At 39.4% G+C, this 25,949-nt stretch overlaps 1 protein-coding gene across 4 annotated transcripts in view; it reads right to left on the bottom strand.

Annotated features, from left to right (window-relative positions):
* Window positions 1–17,857: 17,857 nt before the first annotated feature.
* The window catches only part of USP25 (ubiquitin specific peptidase 25), a 96,655-nt gene continuing 88,563 nt past the window's right edge, over window positions 17,858–25,949 (bottom strand). For all 4 annotated transcript variants that reach the window (XM_074858106.1, XM_074858107.1, XM_074858108.1 and 1 more), the window contains 4 exons: window positions 24,419–24,498; window positions 19,780–19,903; window positions 18,896–19,091; window positions 17,858–18,453 (listed from right to left, as the gene is read on the bottom strand). In XM_074858106.1, the coding sequence (XP_074714207.1) occupies window positions 18,281–18,453; window positions 18,896–19,091; window positions 19,780–19,903; window positions 24,419–24,498 (573 nt within the window). In that variant the 3' untranslated portion in view covers window positions 17,858–18,280. The remainder of the gene's footprint in view (window positions 18,454–18,895; window positions 19,092–19,779; window positions 19,904–24,418; window positions 24,499–25,949) is intronic.

Below are 25,949 nucleotides of genomic sequence, written 5' to 3'. Positions count from 1 at the left end.
CACTTAGGAAAAGACTTACCTTATGTAGAGTAGACAAATTAAACCCAAGTTTTCAGGTTGAGACTTTTTTTTTTTCTGTCTAAGGATGAATTTATCTCTTTTCAGTTCAGTACCTCTGTGCTCTCTTCTGACCTAATTTTGCCCGTGATAAATGCCAGAGTTTCAGTGGAGTCACTTGAGCTCCTGTAAGAAAAGAACTGAAGTAAAAAATAAATGCACTCAACATTCCTGCTCTGACAGATTGCTTGTCAGGACACTAAAAGCCTTGCAAGGCTATAGGTGAGGTAAAGCCCCAGAACTGCCATTCTTCAGACAAAATTGCATTTTGGTTTTCTACTAATTATTCTGTACTAACATAATGAAGTTAAAGCTCATTCAGACTAAGCAGGTCTACAATTTGTACAGGCCTGATACAGGCTGTTTTACAGGATTCATTCCCAGGGGTATTGCATGGCTAGAGGACATTCAAATTAAATTTCAGCCTTGGTTTAGACAGGAGAAAGGCAACAAATGCCTTCTACTGAGAGGTACTGCAAAGCACAGCTGGCCAAAGTAGTTTCTCAATTTAACTACTTTTTATTCTTTCCCTACCCAAGCACCGTACAGGGAATGTTTTTCACTTGCTGATAGAGGGTCAGGAAACAGGAGGAAAGATTGAACACAGCTGCATCTGCTCTTGCAGAAACAGGCAGAAAATAACCACAGAAGGTGCAGGGTGGCTTCACATTCCAACCCTTCTGGGTGGATCCTAAGGTGCAGCAGAGGACCCGCCACCAAAGCCCATGTTACAGCACCAGGCACACATGAAAGCTCAGATGCATCAGGTAACAGAACGATAAAAAGGGCTGTGCTGGCCAGGGCCAAAAGCTCTTCCAGCCCCATATCCTGCCCCTGACACTATCCAGTAATGAATCCTAGAGGAAATACAGACGTAAGCACATCATGATTTTTCCTCTACTATATGCTCCCAGCTTTTAACATCCTGAAGCCTTGGGGCTTACAGAACCAGCAGGTGTTTCCTTCCAAGGCTACCAGCAACATAAGGGCTCACTGATCACCCATGCTAAAGCCCTCCTGGATTTATAGAGTTCATTTAGCTCTGCCTCAACACAAGATAAGCACCTCACAGAGCAAAGACTTCAACTGGAGGAGAAAACTGAAGAAAGTATATCAGAATCTCATAACCACACAACACATTTAAGGAAGAAGAGTCTTTCTCCAGAAACTGTCCCAAAGTATGTGACACCTTATGAAACAGTTGGTGGGGGGCCAACAATTAAACAATATGGGGCTATATGATATATAATCTTAAATTGCCCTCTACTGTGCTCTCGTGAGGCCCCACCCAGAGTGCTGTGTCCAGCTCTGGGCCCCCAACGTAAAAAAGGACACGGACATGCTCAAGCGGATCCAGAGGAGGCCATGAGGATGACTGGGGGGCTGGAGCACCTCCTCTATGCAGACAGACTGAAAGAGTTGGGATTGTTCAGCCTGGAGAAGAGAAGGTTCTGGGGAGACCTTATAGCAGCCTTCCAGTACTTAAAGGGGGCCTACAGGAAAGATGGGGAGGGACTCTTTAACAGGGAGTGTAGTGATAGAACGAGGGGAAACAGTTTTAAACTGGAAGAGGGTAGATTTAGATTAGGTGTAAGGAAGGAATTCTTTACTGTGAGGGTGGTGAGGCACTGGAACAGGTTGCCCAGAGAAGCTGTGGCTGCCCCCTCCCTGGCAGTGTTCAAAGCCAGGCTGGACAGGGCTTTGAGCAACCTGGTCTAGTGGAAGGTGTCCCTGCCCATGGCAGGGGGGTTGGACTAGATGATCTTTAAGGTTCCACCCAACCCAAACAGTTCTATGATTCTGTGATAAGTCTTAAGATAATTTAATAAAAACATTATTAAAGGATTGTTTACAGTAGAAACTGCACTTCATTGTGCTATTTTAATACCATCATCAGGTTCGCTTATCCACTGAAAACACTCCAAAGTTGTTTTAACTTACTAAAAAACATGCAAGTATCTGACTATTCTTCTGAGGTCTCACAGTTTGCTGAACAGACAAACATTGTGTTACTTAGTGTAAGAAAGGAGTGCCCAGTTCCATCTCCCACTAGCAAAAAAAAGAAACCCAAAACATAAAATATCTTACCTAAAGCACACGAGAACAAAAGACTGCTTACGATGTTAACACTCATTTCATATGACATGAGCGAGAAAATACTTTCATCAGAAGAGCAAGTTATCTTCCATTAGAACATCTCCATTCTTCCTAGAATGCCCCCTCAATCCTCTGAAAATAGAAAAATAAATGAAAATATAACCTTTTTTTAAGGAACAGGATTATCAGATTTTTGAACTAATAGTAAAACGCAGTATTGCAGTCATGTTAAGGGTACAGTGCTTCCCAAGTCTATATGATAAAATTCCTCAATGTCTTAAATGATTGACTGAGGCTCTGAAAAGTCAATATTTAATAATACGTCAGGTCTGACTTCCAGATGCCCAAGTGATCGTTTAAAAAAAAAAAAAAGCAATATTTAAAATAGTATAGCTATAGCTTTTCATTATTGCTAGGATGGGTAAATTCACATGACTATCGCAGAACAAAGCATACACATCGCTTAGGTATCATCAAAACTTGCAGACCTGCGTAAGAGGAACATGTTTGTAAAAGTATTTATAGTTCACATGCTTGTTTCTGAAGGAAGATTAGACAGCTTTCATATATCTTATTGCTTAAACATTTCCTCATCTCTGAGAAAGTACTTGAATTTTCAAAGAAGGATTAAGGAAATTAAGTGTTGTCCCCTATTGTCAATGATACTCAGCTGTTTACTGTAGTAGTGTCTCTTTTGAAACTCACCCTAAAATAAAAATATTCTTTTGCAACCATTAAAGACCCCACTGCTTCATTCACTTCTGATGTCAGAATAATAATTTTTCTTTTCTAATGCTATTTTCTTAAAATCAATTACACTATTACTTACACAACATGCAACTGGTATCAGAATACCAGTTAGGGAAAACACAGCAGCAATATACTCAAAGCTTCATATTGCTGCATACATGTTCTCCTAGTTTTGGTACTCCTTTTATAAAAACTTTTTAACTTATACATGAATTGTTCTGGCCCTTAAAACTTTTCCTCAAATTGCTGAATAGGATTCTAGAAAAAGCAGTTGGGAATGCAGTAGAGAAAAAAAAAAAAACAACGGAAATCATGTTTTATATGTGTCTAATGTTGTTCTTTGACTTCCATGATTACAGAGATAACAGAATTTCCAAAACTGGAATTGGAAACTGCACGTTTCCTCCACTTCAAAAATCAAGAAGGGCATTTAAATCTGAGAACTGGAGAAGGAAATTACAGGATTACATTCAGTGCTAGCTTGTAAAGCAAAATATTGACACAGAGGTTGTTGTTATGATTATTATTTTTAAAAGAGCACCAGAAGAACTTAGCACCAGAAACGAAGAGGACTAACTGCTAAAACTCGTCTTCCTTCCACGTCTGTACCACAGCAGGAGTCCTGGTAAGGCAAGGGGCTTAGGGTGCTACCTAGCAATTTCAACAGCCCAGTGCTGAAGACTTTTGCAAGGAAGCATCAGCTGCGTGAAAACAACTCCTGTGAACCTGTCTGGTTTCTGCGGCAGCATCAATATGGTAGCAGTCTAGATTCAGATCTCTTTCTTGTAAACTTTTCAGGCACCATGGAGAAAGAGTTGCCTTGGTGCATTTATGCCACTTACTCCCAAGAGGATTTTGCACAGTGGTTTCATCTACTACAACTGAAAGGACTGGGAAGCAACTAATTCTGACAGGAGCGATGACAGCAACTCTTTTTTTTCCCCCCTCCTTCAGAAGGAGATGAGTACAACTAAATAAGGACTAAAAGCTGGATTCTAGGACCAGTTGCATCTAAATGCTCATTTCAGCAAGGTTCTTTTGCATTGGTATCCAAGTTGCTGCTGCTGTTTATGCAAACAGTGATCCATGGCAGCCATGCAAAAAGCCACGCACAAAACATTCCTGACCTCCGGAATCCTACAGTTCACTTGGGACACAAAAGCCTTAACAGGGGAAAAAAGGTACAAGCTAGAAGCTGAAAATAACAGTTTAAGTCCCACTTTTCTCTTTAGTATTTACCCCAAAAAAATAGCTTAGCTGAAATTTCATTTAGCCCAGAAATAGCTAATAGCTGAATAATTCCCTATGGTGCACACACTCCAGCAGTTTTAATATGAGCATAATAAAACTGAATTTTAATTGACTTTGACATTACAATTATTCTAAAATAAGTGTTATTCTCTTTCAACTATATTGGAAATAACTTTTTCTTTCATATAACCTACAAATGCTATTCAAGAGAAGAAACACAGATTAGACTTGGGAGTGTGAATGTATCAGATACCGAAGGCTAACTAACATTCTGGAAGGTGTGTTTGCTCCACACAGCACTCCCAAAACCTGTATACTTGTATTTGACCTATTATCTCTATAGATTTTTCAGTTTCTTTCATACTTTTTATATGCTTCATTACTTTTGAAAGTGATTTTTAAAATTATTAATTTTTCAAAAATCAAAACAAAAAATCTTTAAATCATTTTTAAGGTTGCACATTTGCAGAGGTCTGAGTAGCTTTGAACAAAAATATTGATTATCAGCTTTCAAAATGGAACCACTGACCCCTTGCAAACAAATCTGCTTACATGGCAACCAACAGCCATCCAGAACTTGCTAAAATGTGAGTCTGAAGGTTTTGGTCTTTTTCTGAACATAGTTGTCTCTCTCAACAGTATATTCCATTTTCTCCTTCGTGGAGGAAGAATCAGAATACACACATAAACACACACATTTGTGCCAATCCCAGACTACAGCCAGCAACTGTTCTGTTTAATCTATAGGAGAAAGAGATGAAGACTGGCTTGACAGTAAATAATCAAGACTTGTTTTTAACATATTTCAGACTTTCTTGAGTAGGAAAGAGGGAGCATTCAATCGGCTTCTCTACAAGTGGTTCTAGAAGAAAGATTCAATACCCCAAATCAGAAATGTAGTCTTCAAACACATGGCCTAACCTTATTTTTCTTTTATTTCTGCTCAGTTTCCTTTCCCTACACTGGGGAGGACATATCTTTCTCCACTCTGTCTTTTAAAATAAAAAGATGTTCAAGACAGGTATTCACTCTTACCATTAATGATTTTAGTACACTAACAGCAGAACTTTTCTCTCAGCTGGGGTTTCAAGAATATACTCTAATGCAAACCAGAAGGTGATGATGAGACTACACATCTCCAAGTTTTGTGTTCCTCCCTGCCTCAAGGGAGTGTCAGGTCCAACTGCTGAAAGGCTCTATTTGCTCAGGGATACCTGCTCATAAACTACAACAGACAATACTTGGCTCTCCAAAATTGAAAGCATGTTTCCAAGAACTGTATCATCAGTCCTTCAGAGGAAGAATAGGGCAGGAATCAATTTTTCATACATTTACAACCCCTCATTACAACATATCATATTAAGATTTTTCCAAGTGTGCGTCATTTCAGACCGTACAGCTTACAACTGTATATTCCCACTGATCATTTCCATTACAGCATAAACTTTGCTGAATGAACCACACAAAAGACTTACAAGCCTCGATACATGAAGAGGGGATAGTGCTGCACTAGGTTAGCTTTAACACACAGGACAGTGAATCAGTTCAGAAATCTCCCAGTATATCTAGAAGTAGATTAACAACAGCAAAAAGAGAGACTATAATGACAAAAACCAATTTACTGCACTTTCATTCTGCAACAAGGCATGCATATAGCTGGTAATAATGTAAGGGCAGGTAAAGTACTGTTTGTCTGGAGTTTATAAAAAAAAATATGCTGGTTTTATCTTATTTCTCCCACCACTGTACCTACTCCATTATGAGAAATTCCTTATCTCAGTCTGGCATTCCATAGCTACAGGTTGCTCACTCCAGGCTAAACCCAGCAAACTTGCATAAAAAGAACAAAGACCCGTGTGATAAAAAAACTGAGTGTTATTACTGCACGCACTAACTCCACCCTTGACTTTTGGCAAATCTTCTCTCTGATTATTTTGTAATGAGTATGATGTGCAACTGAAGAAAGTTACTGTGACTTTTCAGCAAAGCATTTGGAAGTGGGACTATAGAAGAAGCTCAGCATCAGAAGCATGACATATTTCCTTCTATTCAGCGCCAGGATTTTGACAGAGCAGGCTGGCAGCTGAGGACTGCTGTCAGCTCTCGAGCATTCCATTTGCAAAGTGACAGAAGTCCATCGTCACCAGCCTGACAGCCGTATGACGTGCTGCCAGCAATCCGCAGCGTGACATGGCCAGGACAGCAAGGCTGAGCTCTGTGTAGCAGGTAGAACATCACCTTTGGTCAAGAAAGCAGGAATGAAAGCAGCAAGCACAGAGCAGCTGCTGGGTTAATGAAATGCATCAAATAGCAGCTCTTCAGCACGGACACCACAAATGGCCTAGTGCTGGGCTCAGTTCTCCAGCTCTCGCAAAGTGCTGTAACTTACAAGCAGTCAAAAAGCATTTATTATGGCAAGAAAGAAAAATGCAACAGGTCTTGAGAGTTGGGCGTTTTAAACTTCCTGTTGATATATGAAAACTGAATATCAGAGATTTTGTGCTGTAAGTTTGCCTTCTATTTAATATGGCAAGTTTCTTTCTTGATCATATGACTTCATAAACTATTAGGTTGTTAAGGGGAGAGAGAAGATTGCAGAAGTCCTAAAACACATCAGGCCAGGAGAAAATACTTCCAGGAAAGCTCTTGTAGATATGCTACAGCAGACCCAAATTCCATCCATGACTTTGATCATATCTAAATATCTCAGGTTATCTCTGTCATTTTCATATAGTGCTATTTTGGCCTTGCACACATGGGACTGAGCAGCACAGAAGAGCAAACATTGGGCACCACTTGAATTCATCAAGAATTAAAAAGTCACCAACAGTCCTGGTCCAAAAATTGTACAAGACTAATTGTACTTTCTAACGTGTCCAGTGTTCCTTTGTAGCTTTTGCCTCCCTCCCCTCAACTTTGGCCAGTCATTTTCAGTACTCCATAATGTCCATCTTGGGGTTGTGCATACGAGGAACTCCTTACTGTCTGTGGGATGAAGCAACTGTTGTAATATGTGCCACGGGAAAGGCAAACATTCAGCTTCCTGGTAAAATCCCAGCTAGTTTTGCAAGTGGTAAGCAATGCAGAAGGTGAGGCAGAACGCTCCTTGGGCACCACCCAGCCCAGCATTACATGCTGCGAACCTGCACTCAAGCACTCAGTGCCAGGGCACTGCCTTCCTCTCCTGTACCCCTGGCCATGGCAGAGCAGGGGCCCAGGTGTTTTCCCTGCTCTTCCTTCACCAAGGAGCCACCTGACCCTTGCCTGCCCTCTGCTTGTCAGCCCCGCAAGTGGAACCAATAGCTGCCTGCAAATTAGCTCAGTACATGCTGACATATCACTCTGGAAAGCCTATTTAAAAGGTTAATAACTTCTAAAATCCAATTAGAGAGCCTAATTAGCTAAAGTAATCTTTGCTCTGCCTACTAAATCTCAAAACTAGGTGAACACAATAAAGATTAATCTCTTCTTCATTTTTCTGTAGGCACTGAATACAATGCTGGAGAGCGCTGAACACCTCTGTTTTCAGGTAGGCGCTGCGATGACACCTTCTTCAGAGCAAGTTCAACTACTGCAGAAAAGCTCAAGCCACACAGATCTTGTGTACCACTGTCATGACTGAAGTATCATGATGCTGATACCTCAATCCTGACAAGCAGGCAAGTGACACTGCCATACATACTAGAATAGAGACAAACCTGCCATTTTTGGAGCAGCTAAGTGTGGCACATTGGGTCAAAATTATCTGATTTGCTAGGAACAGCAGCAGTTAAAAACATGTTATAGACAGCAATTTTATTTCTTCACTCAAGTATCTCTGTGGAATTCTTCTTTTGTGACTTGGACCAAGTTAGATCATCTTGTTTTCACTATTGCTTCTTCACATGTACGGATTTCCAAACAGAGAAAAAAACCTCTTTGTTACTAACCCACTAACTGATTAGCAGGTAACTGGCTCAAGACACCCACCTGCAACCCTGTTCCACCATTTCATAAACTATTCTTTCTCTTCCCTGCTAGGCATTGACAACAGCCATTAAAAAAAGTAAATGAAATAACTATTTTCCTAGAAACTTAAAAAACAACAACAAAAGCTCCCAGAAACTTCCTGTATATGGCTATCCTGAATCTGTCATCAGCACACAACCTCAAGGCAGAATTATTAAACTCACAGTATGTCAGATTATTTTTTAAACATCTTCTAATGACCTACCCCCCAGTCTCTTGTTCACAAGCACCCCAGAGTCTTGTAAAGCCCCACCAGTTTCCTAGGAATGGTTCCTGGGAGCTGGCACCTCCTGCCAAAGCCATGGGATAGGTACCAATCAAAAAGTGAATTTCAGAGCAAGAGGACCCATGACTAAAAACGTTGCGCTATCGATCACTGGCCATTTTAAAGTCAGAAAGCTGTTTAGTAGGAATGGCAACACCAACTACAGCCATTAGAGCAAACCACTGGAAGATGCTGCCTGCCCTAACAAAACACCTCATCACTTCAGGCTTCCTCTGGTAAAATCTACACCTTATTTCCAGCTCAAGGAAAGGAAGAAATTGTTCCTATTCACATGAAGGCATCAGCAAAAAGTGTGAAATTATTTTCCCTTGCTGCAACTGGTATGAAGCGTCATGAGAGAAAAAAAAAATAACGGCCCCGGGCCAGCTGCTGTGCCGTTCTGCCCAGGCAGAGCGAAGCACCGCACCAACCGCCCAGCAATCGCACCCCCAGCGTTTAATGGCTCCAGCACCTTCGGGGTTCACTCCGGAGCGCCCGGACGGACGCACGGCGCTGCCCACCAGCAGTCCGTCAGGAGACGAGCCCAAAGCAGAAGCACCGGGCAAGCCCCCCCGCCCCCGGCAGGGTCCCTCCAGCCCCGCGGCACGGCGGCAGCCGCGGTCCCCGAGCAGGGCCGGGCCAGGGTCGCCGAGCAGGGCCCCCCCCGGCCCGTGCCCCCCCGCCCTCCGCTGCCGGGCGGCGGGAACCGCTGCCGCCGCCGTCACGCGGCTCCCGGGCAGCGCGAGCGAGCCCGCCCTGGCATGACGAAGCTCCGGTGGCCTCGAAGGGCGGCAGCGGCACCTCCCGCCTGCCCAAGGGCTGAGGGCACCCCCCGGTCTGGCAGAACCACGCCCCGAGCGAAGCAACGCGCTCCGGCTGTCGGTCTGCAGCTTCCCGTCACCCAGAGCCACACTGCGGTACTTTCAGTAAATCTGTGCAAGCAGAAGAAACGTAAAATATTTCAGAATCTTTTTCCCCTGGAGATTAAAACCCCGCAGCCGTCCCAGCTAAGCAGCTGCCTCCATCGCCGAGAGAAGCACTCCCGTTTTTAACGGAGGGCGGCAGTGATACACCGCAGGCCCGAGCGGACCCTGTTCCCTGAGACTACGCATCGCCAGAGACGCTGGAGTGATCATTTGCAGAGGCTCTCTAGAAAACATAAAAAGTACAACAGGCATAAAAACAAAACAAACCCAGTTCAGACAAAAAGCCACAGACACTGTAAAATCTGCAATGTAAAAGCATTGTCAATAATACATATGGTTTATACACTTAAAGAAAGGCTGTCCAAACTAATGCATTCATTTTAAATGATTTCCTAGGTAGGCCAGCTGAAAAACTCAACAGAAAAGTTAAAAAAAAAAAAAAAAAAGAGTATGTACAGACTGTCACTGAGCATTTCATGAAAACTTCCAGATTCCTAGTTTAGGGAGATGGGCCGTTTAAGATAAGAAATAGAAACTTTTAAAATACTGTGATACAGTAGGTAAGAGCTTGGTCAAAATTGAACAAATACGAAACTTCAAGTGCATTAACTGTATTCCTCATCATTAGGTTGTCGCCACATAAGGCTTTTCAGAGAGGAAAGGTTTAATTTTCAGCATATCTGTGTTCACTTGCAGTCTGTCTGATGTCATTTTAACCCAAGTGTTTATCTTTCTCTGGTGTACGAGACCTACTACTAATGCTGGAATTTGTAACTCGGGGACTTAACGTGTAAAAGTAGCTTCCCATATGCAACCTGATAATCTCCTACACAACCCTGCTGCACATGCTGTCGGGACATTTGCTATTACTCTGGAGAACCACGAAAACTATTTCACAACAGCACACTGTGCTGGTGTTGAAGAAAGTCTAGTGCCAAGTCTAACCGCACCAAATAGTCCAGGGAGCTCCTACGGGGGGAGACCACAGACCACCAGAGCAGATATCCCATTACAGTCTTGTAGCTCTTAATGCTGCCCAAGATGGCCCTAAGACCAAAAGTTTATGTTTTATTCCAAAGATGCTTAGGTGGTGTCATGATACAGGTTTCTTGTTACTGGTAACTACTTTCCAGAGCAAGCATTACTAGTGAGGGGAGGGGAAGGAGTCAGGCCCTGCAAAGACCTCTTCATCAGTGAGCTGAAATATAAACAATAACTGTCAAAATCTGGAAATAGTGTAAAATTTGAAGGAAGGATATACATTGCCAAGAGTCTGTCAATTACAGTGTGGCTGAGACTACTCACAGCTGGATTCAGTTGAGTGCAGATTTAATATAGGCTCCTCTGCACTATTTAGGAAGCAAGAACATCACTGATCCAACAGGGCTAGTACTGTAGAAAGCAGAGGCTCAGAAGGGACTTAAAAATAAGTAAAAATGAGCTTGCAGGTGAGACACTGAGCAGGAGAGTGGCAAAGCAGGCACTCAGCCACTGAACCAGGCTGCTGGTGGACAGACCTGTCAACTCTGCACCCACTCTGCCGGTGCATGAGCCTGGAGTCGCAGCTCTGCCGAAGGGAAGGGGAACGGCCAGTGTGCAGACAGTGACTCCTACGGAAAAGAAGAGGCTTCTCCCAACTGTTGCCATCCTTCCCACTTCCAGAAGTGGCATGCCTAGCTTCCTAGGGCTCCTTCCAAAATGCGCCCATTTCCTCTCCGTCTTCTACAGCAGAATGGAGCCTGCTCCTCCACCTCTCATGGCCAAATCGAGCTTTGCCTACATTGCTGAGAAGCATGAGTCTCCTCTGGGCAAAGAGCCTACAACTGATCAAAAGAAAGATGAGGGAACGCAGCAGCCTTCCCTCTCCTGCTCTGCAGAAATCCTGATGGATTATCTCTGTCCGTTCACACCTCTTCATGTTTCTGTAGTTGATAACACCTCCCATTTCTCTTCTGATCTCTGCTGGGATCAAACTCACAATACTTTCACTCTGGAAAGAGGTGTTAAGACTACAGTACTTAGAAGCCCTCCACATTTACTCATAGTCCAGCACTTCCCTTTAGACATTCTTTGTATAACACCCTTTTATAGAGGGCTTGTAAACAGCATTTTTAACTATTAGCACACCACTTAAAACCAAATTATTCAATCTTAATAGCAGAAATAATGAGACAGATTAGTTTAAAACCAGCTATATACTAGCCTCTCTTCCACTCTTAGCCAGATCTTACCAGTATTTGATAGCTACCTCAGACCTCTTGTAAACCTCTTTGCCAAAAAACTGATTAAAAAAAAAAAAAAAAAGAACATAATAGTTTGCCCTGAGCCCAGTACTTAGTTTCAAAAGTGCTTTGGTTGGGGCAGTGGGGAATTAGCCAAGTAATAGGATAGAGATAACTGAGGATAACTGCAAAGTTTCACAACTTCACTGAACTTCTGATAGAAAGTAAGACATCTGAACTCATCATACTTTCTTATCACCAAGAATTCACCATATGCATTTAGAAAACAAGGCTCTTTAAAGAAAACATACATAAAGCAAAATACCCATAAAATTACTACACAGCAGATAAAAATCCATCATAAATACTTTTGATTATTTTTAGCTGTATGCCTACTCCAGGAAAAAACACACTATGCATGCATCTGCCCTCCCTAAGTGATTACAGCCAGTTTTAACACTTGCCTGATTTTACCTAGTGGCTTCTATTTTCTTAGAAATGATACCCAGCTTTCCTAATCTTGTGTGGCACTGTGTCAAGGGAGAAATTATTTAATTTTGTTACTAATTAGGAAACATCATTATGGCTCTTCTCTGTCAACTACAACCAGCAGGTAATTAACTCCATTGCTTTCCATCTCAGTTAATTTCACAGAGCACAAACCACTACAAAATCTCTTAAATAGCCCAGATAACACAGAGATGTCACTGTCTTCAGTGGAAAAGACAAGAACAATGGCAAACAAAATCAGTACTGTTTTACTTGCCCAGTGCAAGCATTAAACTGGACCAAGAAAAAGGGGAAAGGGAGTCAATTCTTAAAACACAGCAGTATAAATCTTTGTATGTAAAGTATATTGAGTACTCCATCCCACAGATGGATGCTGAAGCAAGAAATTGTCTGTTCAAGTATCTTGCAACAACTACATAACTAAAACAACCATTAGCTGAGAGTGGAACAAGTGTCTCTACCAAGTACAATGACAAGTCTTAATCTCATGTTCAAAGGCATTGGGGATAACAAATCTTCCTTCAGAAATTCAAAGGGAAATTGTACATATTCCAAAACAGAATGTACTTGTTTAAGATCTCCCTCAAGAAATGGGGATTTTGTTATTTGATTTTGTGGGGAGGGGTATTTTGGTTAGGTTGTTTGGTTGGTTTGTTGGGTTTTTTTTTTTAAAGAATGTGCTTCATGAGATTCAAAACTTAAGTAATCTTTCCAAACAGAAGAGCTTCATAAGCAGATTACAAGAATGTATTACCTTAAACTATTAAACGTTGCAAGACTTTCAGTTCCGTAGATCAAGGTTGCTCTCAAAAGCCTAACACTCCAACCTCTTCCCTAAGAAAGCATGAGGTTCTCTTCAAATTGCAGTACTAACACTGACTTTTCTCTTAAAATTTACTTGAAAAAGTTTTTTCCTAATCCATATAAAAGTTTACTATGTTTACATAGCAGTTCCCTCCACATTATGATTCTGTATTAGCTTTAATTTTAAAAAAATCAAAAACAAACCCGCGCCAAACTCCCACAGCTTTTCCAAGCCCTTAGTTGTGCACTAATTCAATTAAAAGTTTCACTGTTACAGATTAAGGCCACAGACAAAAGTTTTGTTTCTTGAAGGAAATGTACAGGACTTATTGCTCTCTCCCTGTTGCCTGCATGTCCATGAAATACAAATGGATTTAGAGAACTTTAACACAGATAATGAAGAAGATACAGTCCCACAAAGTGATAGGAAATACCTAGATACAGAACACAGCTATGGGTGGGGACTCCACAGATACCAAATCAGAACATAGCTGCTTTTTACCAAAATTTGTTTGACCGCAGTTTTAAAAATTCAAGACAAAGTGTGAGGATCAGGGTAAACTGAAGATTTTTCAACGTCAGGAATAGCCTCTACAGCCTTCATAAACCTGGACAGATAGAGCTGAGATACAGTGCACGAGACACCACTCACGCTTCCGAAGTGCCCAGTTCATAGTGCTCGGTTAAGACAATCTCCAACAAATTACTTACTTTTTTTTTAGCGTGCCAAGAGACTATACAAAGCCTGCAGCTTGAACTAACTATCCATAACTTTCCTATTTCAAGCACTCAGATGCTGAGTTGCCAGACAGCATGTGTGTGGTTGGTGTTATTTGACCCACAGATCCTGCACAGGCATATACACCAGACTGGTTCCAAGAAAAGCACTCAGGAGCCTGCAGAGGTGCAAATCAAAGCCCACACTGATCAGATGGAAGCAGAGCATCCTGGTTTCCTATCACTAGCTCCACCTGGTAGTGAAGGCACAGTGGTTAGATGAGATGATGAAGCAAAAACCAAACTAACTAGAAAGCCTGGAAAGTGGATACTCAAGTGACTTAAATGGGGAACAACAGGGCAGGGAGGCAGTAAAAAATGAAATGAGTAAGTTAAAGAACCATGGAGACCAAACCTTTGAGAGGTACTTCAGTTAAGATATGAAGGGAGAGATGACAGATCCTTAACATTCATGATGAATCCATCCAGTGAATGCCATTCTGAAAATAAGCCTTTCTTACTGTACTTTCCCAGCCTGTGAGAAGGGGATTTGGGTTGATCCTAACCACCAGAAAGCAAGTCAAGCTGTTCTTTCAAAGTGCTGCCTCAAGAAGCTGTTTCTGAGAAGTGAGAGGCTCTTCCTGCTACTTAACAGTGAAGACCTGAAATTCATGAAGAAGAAAATTTCATAGCCAAGTCCAAGATTTTAAGAGCACGACTACAAAGTTGAAGCGCATGCGTGTATGGTAGCAATGGCTGGAGCTATAAGAAATACAGGTGTCTGCAAAAGTTTTGTAGCTTCGCTCCCGTAAGGATCAAAACTGAAACAGGAAAGCTGAACCAAGCAGGAATGTTCTGCTGATGGAAACTCAACTAAGGGAATACCGATACCATTAGTCTGCCTACAAAGGAAGATGCTCCTTAGTACTTAAGAGTGTTTTCAGTTAATAGCTTATCCATCAAGACCAGAATTTCAGAAGACCTTCAAGGACACAATACCTAAAGGAAAAACTGGGTATCAATCACATGAAAAATAATTCTGCTTCACTTGAAAGAATCACTGCCCTTTTGAATTCTACCGACTACATCTGCAAAAAGACCTCTTTTGCTAAGAGCTTTTTCATATCTGTATTAATATCCTCTCCAGAAGCAAGTAATGGAAAGATGCAACCACTTTCCTATCAATGCCAAAACCAATACCCATTTTTGTTGCATCCTTCTAGACACAAAACCAGAATATATTTTTTAAAAATTAATGCACATATTTATGTTGGAAAGTGCTGCATAGATGAGGTATTTATTATATAGAGTGGTGCATTTTTTCATCAACATTCTTAACGTGTGAGCCTCCCACAGGCTCAATAGGTTTTGAGAAAAGAAACAGCACAAAATGAAGAATACAAACAACAAACATTGACTCTCTTTATGGACCTTTTGTTGGACAATATCAGATTATTTTTTGTGTTCTACTGTTTATGTCAGGTACCTGTCTGGAGCTGCAGTCTTCACATGCATACTGGAGTAGCCTGAAAATAATCTGAAAGATATTTAATACAGACATGATCAGATTTTTGTTTTTTAATGCCTGAACATGAAGTGTATGCTTTTCACTTTGCTTATACTTCACATTTTCTAGAGCAAATCTGTTCACTGCATCAGTCATTCACTGCAGTTAAAGTACAGATTGTCCACAAAGCAACGGTGACTCAGTAATGAAGGTCTTGTCTACCCCCTTGCATCTGGTGTGATTTCAAATATCATCACATCTGAGTAGTACAAATTAACTCCATCGATCCTCTTCATTTGTTCAGATTAATTCTGCTGCTGCTCATGGTCTTCTGCTAGGCTGGAGTGAACAGATCTGCTATGGCAGCTTTAACTAGAAACAACAGGATTTTTGGTACTACCAAAACATCAGTTAAAGTGCAGCAATATGATAGGTCAGCTAAAAAGAAGGCATATGGGTGAGGGAAACAACTGAAATTACTGAAAGACTGCAGTGCCTTCAGGGTCCTCCACAGTATGAAGCAACATCTGGGAAAAAAAAACCCTTCCGTTTACTTGACGGTGAAGGTGATTTAGTCAATGAATTTGGGTTAAATTCCCTAATCTGTGTGTGTTCTATAAACTGAAAAAAAAAAGCCTGATAAAGTCTCGTAATTCCCATACTGAAGAGAAATATCTACTTATGTAATTCAGTCACAGATTATTAGGTGCCCAAATGAACTGTGAGCTTTACTGCCTTACACAGTGACTTACACAGGTTTTGTGCTAGGCATCGTGAATCCAAGCTATCAGCTATCTTATTGCAGTGAAAAAAAAAAAATCAAGACTTCTAAGACAAAATAGTATCTTAATGATTTAAATTAAGGTTTAAATTCATACAAGATATGTAAAAGATATTAAAATTGTAGAATACATATATATTTATTTCTGCTCTACTAGAGACCTTCTCAATTCAATGCAAAAATTCAAGTCATTGCAAAAGAATACATATTTTAGTACTACGAACTACAATGGATTATTTTCTTACTTTAAGAAACAAAAAAACTGAAACAAACTGAACAAATAATCTCGTCCTTGTTTGGTTCCTTTTAATTTAAATATCTTAGATATTCTTCCCAAATTAAATACTTTCTTCCTCTTTATACCTTAAAGAGAGTGCTTTTTACCCTGTGTTTGTCATGGAAGATTACACAGATGATGAGAGTAACTGGCTTCCGCAGGTTTAGATGGGAGCTTTCCTTAGAAGTTTTCACAAATATTCACATTCAAAACCTGTTAGCAGTAAAAAATGAATTTGCTCTTTGACTTTTGTTTTTGCCATTACTGAAAAAGGCAAATGAGACGTCTAATCTGTTCAAAGCCTTGTTTAAGAATACACAGTGCTAAGCAGGCATATTCTTGAATTTCAAATCAAAGTGCAACAGATGCAAAATGTGAAATATTTTTAAAATATATCTTCACCCTTTTCATAATATGCATATATTTTTCCTTGAAAAGTGGTATTTCACACATCAATAGTTTCAGACCTAAAAAAAGGCTCCTGAGTAGTACTGCACTTGTAAGACTTCAATATTGTATTTATAAAAAAATTGATAAAATAAATGGATAGTTTGACAAAGTATGAAGCACTGCAGTATTGAAAACAGAAGAGAACATCCCTAAAAAGATTTTGAATTGAAGGCCACACTATTCGCTGTATATTGTGATGCAGTATCTCTCAAGAGTGAACAACTTTCAAGATTGATACGTCTTAAGATTGAACTCCGTCTTTTCTGGCATATGAGATGCCTACATTTATGCCCACTACGTTTTTAGGTGGTCTGAACTTAATCACTCCTTCCCTCCCTCTGCGTTCTTTCATTAGTAGATATTCGAATAAACACCACTTGAAAGCCTGTAATGAATAAGTTGAGTGCCGCTCCAATAAAAACATACAAACAAATATTCACATATTTTACTATTCTAACACAAAATGTTCTCTATAAAGAGTAGGAATCAAAATAGTGTCAGGTAACAGGATTACCTAAGGATGCATTAAATTTCTTTTTCCACAAAATAATTCAAGTTTCTTCATTAAAAGCAGACAGTATTTCAGTTCTACAAAGTGAGCCCTATAGATCCTTTCTTTCACTTCCAATAGAAATTTAATTAGGACGAATAAAAGATTTCTGAGATATTGTTGCAACAATAGCAACCCATTTCAAGTAAGGAATTAATATAAGGTTTTATTTCTGTTCATTTACATGACTAAAATACCAATTTTTAAAAATGGATTAATTTTTAAGCTTCACAAATTCCACTTTTTTAAAACCTTTATTTCCTCTGCTTAAATCAATTTCTAGAAATTTAGCTCAGAGTGTAATATATTTCTACTGAAAATACTTATAATTTTTTTAATTTTTTTTTTTTTTCTAAGAATAGAAGGAAGGTGCCATTATTGGTCTGCTTCAGAAGCCAGTCCCTATCATCAGAAGATTCGGCATGGCCACACACACATAAAAGTGTTCAAGGTGCAGTATCATACAGATCAGTAAAGAATTTACAAAAAAACATAGTGTATAATACTGTGACAGTTTTTCAATATATTCACATACAGTAATCTCTGACTACCTGTAACTGAACTGGCCATAAATCCTGAAGAACCTTGTCTATAAAATTGAGTAACCCATCAATATACTGTATCTCTTCTAAAAATACCCGTATTTTACACCAATATACAAGGTATCTGCTTGCAAACACAGAAGTAGCCATAAATAAAACTTTATTCTTTCATTTCATTTACAAGCTACCAAGTACCATGTATTTACACAGCACTGGACACTTAAAGTAGTTGCAGTCACAAAATGATCCAGACAGCTGTTGATAAAGTAAAGGATCTTAAGATAAAAGCAAAGTAATACTGTAACAGATAAGTGGCAAAAAAGCAGTTTTGCCATAATGGTCAGACTTGCATGTTGCATCAATTCTGGTTGAAACGACTGAGCGCCATGCGATTCTCAGCTTTAATTGTTTGCAGTCTGGCTAAAGTTTGTACAGTCATTTCTCTTTTGCAGTTATTAAAATAAAAAAGTTAAAAACTATAGCAGCAACAAGCAAACCCTGTGACAGGAAGGCAAGGTTTAAGAACTAAAAAAGTTTATACAATGTGCTTAGGAAGGTTGCAGAATTTATCTTCCATCGGCTGGAGTTCGACTGAGTGACAACATGATTCGGGCGTATCTTTCACACAGTTCATGTGTGGAGTAGGAGGGTAACTTTGGCGGGTCATTGAAACCTTTAATCTCTGTAGAACAATCTAGCAGTTTTGGCAGGAAATCTGTCAGCTTTTCTTGCAAGTTGGCTGCAAAAAACCCAAGAAAAACAAATATAAGCATTTACGTCTGCATGTGGAATTCTCCTTCTTCTGCTCAACATTGACTTTTTATTTGTGGGTGGGAAGAGGAGGAGTTTCACTTGGAATAATCTACTTCCTTCAGGTCTGCCAGCAATAACTAGGACATACCAATTCCTCATAAAATGTTAATATAAATGCCCTTTCAGATGGCCTAATACCACAAATGTTTTTCCATTCAAAAAGCATGTTTCCTTTAAGGTCTAATACCCCAGTGCAATATATGGAAAAACTGTTTATTTCAATATGTATGGGATTATTCAAAAGTCAGGGTATCTCAAAATACATTACCAAGGCACAAAAAGATACAGGCTCAATTCAAGAACTGAAAAGATCACGTTTATAAAAAAGGTGCACAAGGGCCTTTTACCTTAATGAATAAATAACTTACGTTCCATTTCTTGTCCAAGGTAGGAACACCAACGGTTTCTCATATCTTCCACAGCAACAATATCTTTTTCTTCCATTTCATCCACCAGTAGTAATGGCAAACACGGGACAATAAGCTCATTCATAATGATCAGGCCATTATTTACTTCCTGATCATCTCCTGATTCAAACAGTGCTGCAGCATGTTCATTTAGTTTCTTCATAAACCACCACAAAAAAGGAAAGCCTTTAAGTATACAGCATTTCACATTCTACCACGCATCAGTTTGTTTATTTTAAAGCACAGTCCTCCTACTAAGCTACCTGGTAATTTGTATTAACCACAGTTGCGCTTTAACATTTACAGCAATGATGCATATACTGTATTAAACCCCCTGATCTTGTGCCACTCAAGCCACTTCAAGTGGCCTCAAGCCACTTCATTTGATACCTGCCAACTCAACCTCTGCAGCTCTTCCTTTTCAGTCTGAGATCCTATCACCTGTTTTTGTTTTCTCACTATTGCTAGAAGTGACATAATCAAGGAAAAAAACCCCTTGTTTCCTGCTGTCTTTTTTTAAACATTTGTCTCCCCGTCAAACTGTGGCAACAGGGTGAGTCTGCTCACGAACACTGTCAACCATTATTCTTACCAAGCCCAGACACGATGGCAGTGAGCACACTATTTACAATCATAAATATGATTATTACAAAAAAAAATGGGAATAATGTTTTCCTTCTTACTTTTGGTTTTTTCCCTTATATAAGTCTAAGTATTAACTTGTTAACGAAAGGGGGTTTTAGTTGATTTTGTTTTACATGATGGCAACACTTTCCTACTAATTAATTTTGTTAAAGCTATGCAGCAATTTCAACTTTTGGAAACATACTTCACTCTTCACTTACTAGCAAACATTCTCGTCTGTAGTGAGATATCAGCTCTTCATCATGCCCTCTGTACGGGCCTTTGGACAAGAGTTCTTTGTTATTCTGGTAAGCATAGATAAGGTAGAGCAAGGCTTCCATATAGCTGAAGTAAAGAAACAAAAACATTAGATGCAACATCCAGGTATCACCTGTTTAAAGGTAACTACTGTGCTTTTCAAAGGACAGGTAACTTCACTTGCTTGTTTGACTGTAAATCCACCCCTCCCCACCAATCTCTTCATAATGTTTTTTCTACCACACGATTTTGTCTTTTATGCACATTAGAACAATTTATTTTATTATCAGGTTAGATCACTTGCACATGAAGTCTGATCCAAAGCTCACTGAAACCAATGGGTATCATTTCACTCCAAAAATAGCTTTGGATTAGCCTTGAGTATACATGAAAACTTAATTTTTCCTGTGTGCATTTATGTCACATCAGGTTTGATCTTCTGTTGTCACATACATCTTGATAGCATTCTACACCTTTAACAAATAAGATTTAAAGCTGTCACCTTATTTCTAAAAAGTAAACTCTGAATTTTTAGCCTCACTAAGTTCTTCCAAAGTACCGAAGTCTTAAATTGATAGAAGACGACACAACAACATTTCACAAAAGCAGAAGTGCTGCTGGACTCTTGATATGTCAGTCTTTAATCTAAATGCAGAAGATAAATACGAGCCTAATTGTTAATCTGCGTGTGAAGGTATCTCTGTTGATTTTTATCTGTTAGGTTCTTAGGTCCTCTGTTACTCGTCCTTTACCAGTCTCCCCTCACACTGTTGCATACCATTTCCAGAAACTTGATTCTCCCATTTACAGTAATGCCAGACAGCCACTGAAAGCAGTTCAGGCAGCAAAAAACAAGCAGTTAGAAATCTCATTTTTATTCAAACTAAAATAAAATCTAGGAAGAGAATTTTCCTAATGGAATGGTTAGAGGAACAATATGTTGTGCACTCACTCACTCCTAGTGAGAACAGGTGATCACGGTTAAAGTTTAAATTACTAAACCAAACCACCGAATGACTAAAATATAGCTAAAACATGTGTGAGCACACACAGAGCATACCTGAAAAATACACGTCAGAATTTTCCAAAGTAGACCAAACTCAAGACTTACAGTAATGCCTCCCAAGGAGACAACACAAAAAAGGAAAAGGCTACTTGAAATAGCAATGGTTCCTTAAAGCTTTACCTTTTAATATCCCTGTTTAGAAGATCAAGATGAACCCCAACACCATCATTTCTGAATCTACTGTGCAGTTTTTTTATTCCACTATGAGATCTGCTCATAGTCCCCTGCAATCCTAAATATTTTTGCTTAAGTAATACAAGTACAGTCACTGTTCTCCAACTTTTTGTCCTCAAACTACAAAGCCATGCCTTCATTAAAAGCAGTAGTCCTATTACCCTCTCCTCATGTCTATTTCTCCTACTCATGAAAACTCTTCACACCACTGATCACCAACACAACTAACCAGACAGCAGGAAACTTAATGTAGGAAGAAAGGGGAGAAGATGGTTGCAAGGAACTGGAATTGCTGGTTTTAGAGTCAGAGGAGCAGGACCTTCTCTCCCTTTCCATTCATTCCATAGTTCAGTTATTTGTGAAACTGCAGGTTGAAATTACAGCATCAACAACTCAGTTGACCCCAATTAAAAACATGCTGTATAAGATAGCGGCCTCATTCCCAGTCCCTCTCTTCCTACTCCTTCCCCCAGTTGTGTGACCTTTCCCTGAAACAACTGTAGTGCCATCTCACAGCCAGATAAGCTGTTTTAAATCATCATTACTGTACATCCAAGCTTGGAGTTCTTATGTATCTTGAGAGTCTGAGGAATACGACTACAGTGTAAATTCACAAAACAGTCTGCCTTTCCACACCCGAAGTGCACAGAACTCCAGCCTGTGAAGTCTAAGCCTAAAATCACTGAAGCTGCTCACAGAATTATGGAGCTCATTGGGGCTAGGCTTTGGAAAAGATGCAGAAAGCATAGGCTGGCTAAATTTTAGCACTGCTTTGAAAAAGTCATTTCAGTCAAAACTGAAAAACTATATTGGCTTTCCAAGAAACTTATAAAAAGCAACTGCTAAGGTCTACAGTTTGTGCACTTTTCAGTTACTACCACAAGAGTGAGCTGCAGGTAAAACTCCTGCTGAGGTTCCTTAGCTGGCTGCATTTATTTCACCCAAAGCACGTTCCGTTCCTACTCTACAGTACAGTTTGAGAAGATACGCCTGAAAAACCCTTTAATTCTCCACCCTAAGTGAAAAGAGGGCCTTGTCAACCACCTTAAGGGATCGTGAGTGAACACAAAGTAGGCATGAAAAAGATATACCAAACTACTTCTTTAATGTTGATTTTGTGTTTGTTCAATACAGTACAATTACTTAAGGAAATCAGAGACCACCTGGATAAAGGCTGATTTTCAGCTCCATCTAGAGATTGAGTGCTGCTAGATATCAACTCGTTTTATTAAAACTAAGAAAAGTTGGTCAATTGAGGGAGATAGGTTTCTGAAAAAAGCCTCAAAACCGTTCTGGTAATGGAGGTCGTATTTTAATTATGAAAGTCTATGTTTCATAAATATTTTTAAAGTTACATTTTGATTTGTTAATAAGGGAATTGGAAGAGTTCATGAATTCAGTCTCATTTTAAGAATAAGGATGGCAGTACTGCCCTCTAGAGTGTACAAAATGTGAACCTCAGTATCTCAGTCCTTTGGGAACCTGTAGCTGAAACATGGGTGCATAATTGCAATAGATGCCTTTGGAGCAGGTCAACGGATACCCAGATCCTCACCCATCCTCTAAACATGCTTAACTCTAGTCTTGCTGTCTTTGTATTAAATACCTCTTGAAGCATTTATGAAATTGCGTTTCTTGCCAAAGGGAATGAATGCTACACTACTTTGGATGTTAGATGAGTCTGATAATATAATATTTTTTATTTCTGACCAGTATCAGAGTCTAAGACTGGTCATTATAGGCTTGTTTGCTAAATTACAAAGATGTTTGGTAAAAAATGCCTCACCCTAATTCTCCAAATTATGGTAAATAATGGAAAACTATACCAAAAACACTGTTCAACACAGAGCAGAAACCTGTGCTTCCCTCCCGCCTCGGAACAATCAGAATATATTATGGTAAGAAGCATATTATTGAAAACACTGGTATTTTACAGCTGAAGGTGCGATCCAGTGCCAAGGAACTTGAAGATCTTCCATTCCTGCCTGCATGTTTAGAGCGTGCATGAAGTCTGGGGGTAACAAGAAGGGTTCCTATATACCACACCAATGCCTGTGACATTTTTGCCTCCTTAAGGGATCAAGCAATACAAGAGTGTTTATTTTTCAAGTAAGCCAGGCAATCTTCTGAACAACCTTTTTATAGAAGCTGTTTAAGACTGACAAAGTACCACCTTGCAATTTAGATTATTAATGAATGTACTATTTATTATATGGTAGCAACCAGAAGACAAACCAAGACTATGGGCTCATTGTGTTAGTCACTATACAAAAGACATAGCTTGTCACAAAGACAAGGCAGTGTCTTTTCCAATCAATCTTCCTGTTTTGTTTGGGGCCTTTCTTTTTTGGGAGCATAAGCATAAGACAAGAAAGAGAAATATGAAGCAATTTACTACAGAACATACAGAAAAGAAATCAAGTTTGATTCCCACTATAATTCCCCTACCTACTGCATTATACATGAAAAATCAGTGACTACAGAATTCTTTTCACAACCAAAAACTTGTATCATGTGATAGCTCAATTTTCGTACCACAGATGTCAGCCCCTGGGTATTTTGCAGTTAATCATTTCATTCCTTTGGCTGAGCATGGAAGGAAGAGGTACTTTTGAACAATTCCATTTCAAAGACTTTTCTGCAGAATGCTCTGAGGCATTTATACTGCAATCACCATCCTTGTTGCATGTAGTAGATCAGAGAATAAGTTTTAGTTGTAGCACGTTAAGTACATAAATGTCACCCATTTTATATAGCCACAATTCCTGACTTGGTTCAAAAAGAGAAGGGAATGAATCATCACTGCCTCAGAGAGCTAAGAAGAATCAGCTACAACTATGACAAGTTATGCATGATAGTTTTCCTCAAGTGTTTTTTCCCCAAGCTTTAAAGACCATTGCAGGTGAAATTTTGGATCAGACAAATGCAGGAGGCAAAACTTTGCTTCTGTGGAAAGACCCAATAAAAAGACAGGTAAGACAGAGACTTGACTAATTGTGATCACTGATGAAAGCAGATAAATGTATGTGCACATGTGGTGCCAGAGAGGGAAAATTTTTATGTCTGAGGGATACCCAAAGCACTAAGAGTAGGAGAGAAGGAGGAACAGGGGTGCACGTGGAGGGTGCTCTGAAAAGAGTCCATCGCTTCATAGGGAGATTGGAAAAGGAGATTAAGAATAGAAAGCTGCAGGAAATTTTGAGGTAGATGCAAGTCTGAAGACATTAATGGACCAAATAAATGCTTAACTAAAATGATTAACATGTTAAACAATTCTTAATTTAAAAAATAGCTTTACTTATCAATATTACATTTTGCTTTCAAATCACTCTACTACATTTGAGTTCTATACTACCACTTACCTCTTTTTTTGGAAAAACTCCAATCCTACCATGAGAAACATGGTTGTTTCCCTGAAATTTCTATAGTCTTGATGCCATCTCTGCATATAAGAAAGGGTATATAGAATTTCATCCACAAACATGAAATACAAATTTTTTTAAGTGTTTTTTTACCACACACTTCACTTAGTGCTGAATACTCACATTAAGTGCTAAGGACCCCTAATAAGGTTGCATGTGTGAGAAGTCTGCCTGAAACCCCCCTCCCTCAATAAAAAGAGACAATTCTTAAACATCTAAAATATTTCTAGATGAAATTATTTTTATGGAATGTATTACCATTTGAAAGGAACACAAAGCATATTTGGAGTACTACAGTCAGAATTATGAGATCCCCTTTTTCTTCTCAAAAAAGAGTTGAGAAGCTGATTGCTTTTTTTTCTTCCCGACACTACACTCAGTTATTTTCTCAGAAAGTGTTAGAAAGCTTTTTCATACACTAGATATTAAGCTTAACTTTCAATATAAGAATGACATAGAAAACACCTGAACACTTTACATGGGAAGTGACAAAAAAACAAATGCAGTTCAGACTGTGGGGATGTTTATATTGGAGCAAAACATTTATCTTACTGCATCACCATTTGACAAAGTGACTACTGGTACACTTCACAGGTAAATGCTCCAAGTGAGAAAGGCGTTCTTACTGCAGTTGGTTAGTAGCCAACTTTCAATTGCTCATGAAAGATAAAATAAGGGACAGCATACCATAATACATAATCACTTATAGATTCAATACAAAGAGCATGAGAAAGGGTCCATGAAATGCCAGCTCACTATACAGGACAAATACTGGTATAATCTTTGGAGAAACCACCAACTTTCTGTCTCAAGAGCTAAAAAAGTGGCATGTATCTGCAGGGGAACAGAAGACACCCCCGCTCCCTCACACTCTTAAAGCTAAGTCCAGAATTGCTTAGTCTACCTGTGCAATGCCATTCAGAAACTGGTAAAATACTGAGCCTTGCACAGCGTAAAAAATGCAACAGAAATTCCACTATGAGAGTTCTTTCCCCTCATAGGCTAGGGAGGGCACATTGTAATGTAGTAGCATCTGCTGTAGGTCCTGAACCCAGTAGTGAAAAGTGACAAGTAAATATTTTTCATTTAGTTTGTTGAGGGAAAGAATTCCCATAGTCCTCCTGAACAAGCTGTTTGGACTTAATAGCACAACAATGAGCTATAAGTGGTGCACTGGAATCTGCCTAGGTCATAAATATCCACTGTTAAGAGGTCTTAATAAACAGTATTACACAGAGTTGAAACTGATGCTGTAAAGCCAGCTACAAACTTAGCTTTAAGTATGAGATGAATTATTTTCACAAATATTAGTCACGATTATTTAATGTCCAAGATTTTCTCTTTTTTTCATTCCAAGTTTTTCTAAATAGCACAGGAGGAAAAATTAAATGCATAAACTGGTTATATATGGTCTTGGCAAACAAAAGAATCTGGTGTTCATAAGTCAATAGGAATGGCTGCAGAGTCAGCT

The sequence above is a fragment of the Strix uralensis genome, chromosome 2, assembly GCF_047716275.1.
Source record: "Strix uralensis isolate ZFMK-TIS-50842 chromosome 2, bStrUra1, whole genome shotgun sequence".
Taxonomy (NCBI): Eukaryota; Metazoa; Chordata; class Aves; order Strigiformes; family Strigidae; genus Strix; species Strix uralensis.
Note: the sequence above shows the minus strand (reverse complement) of the source record. Positions and strands in the feature narration are given on the sequence as shown.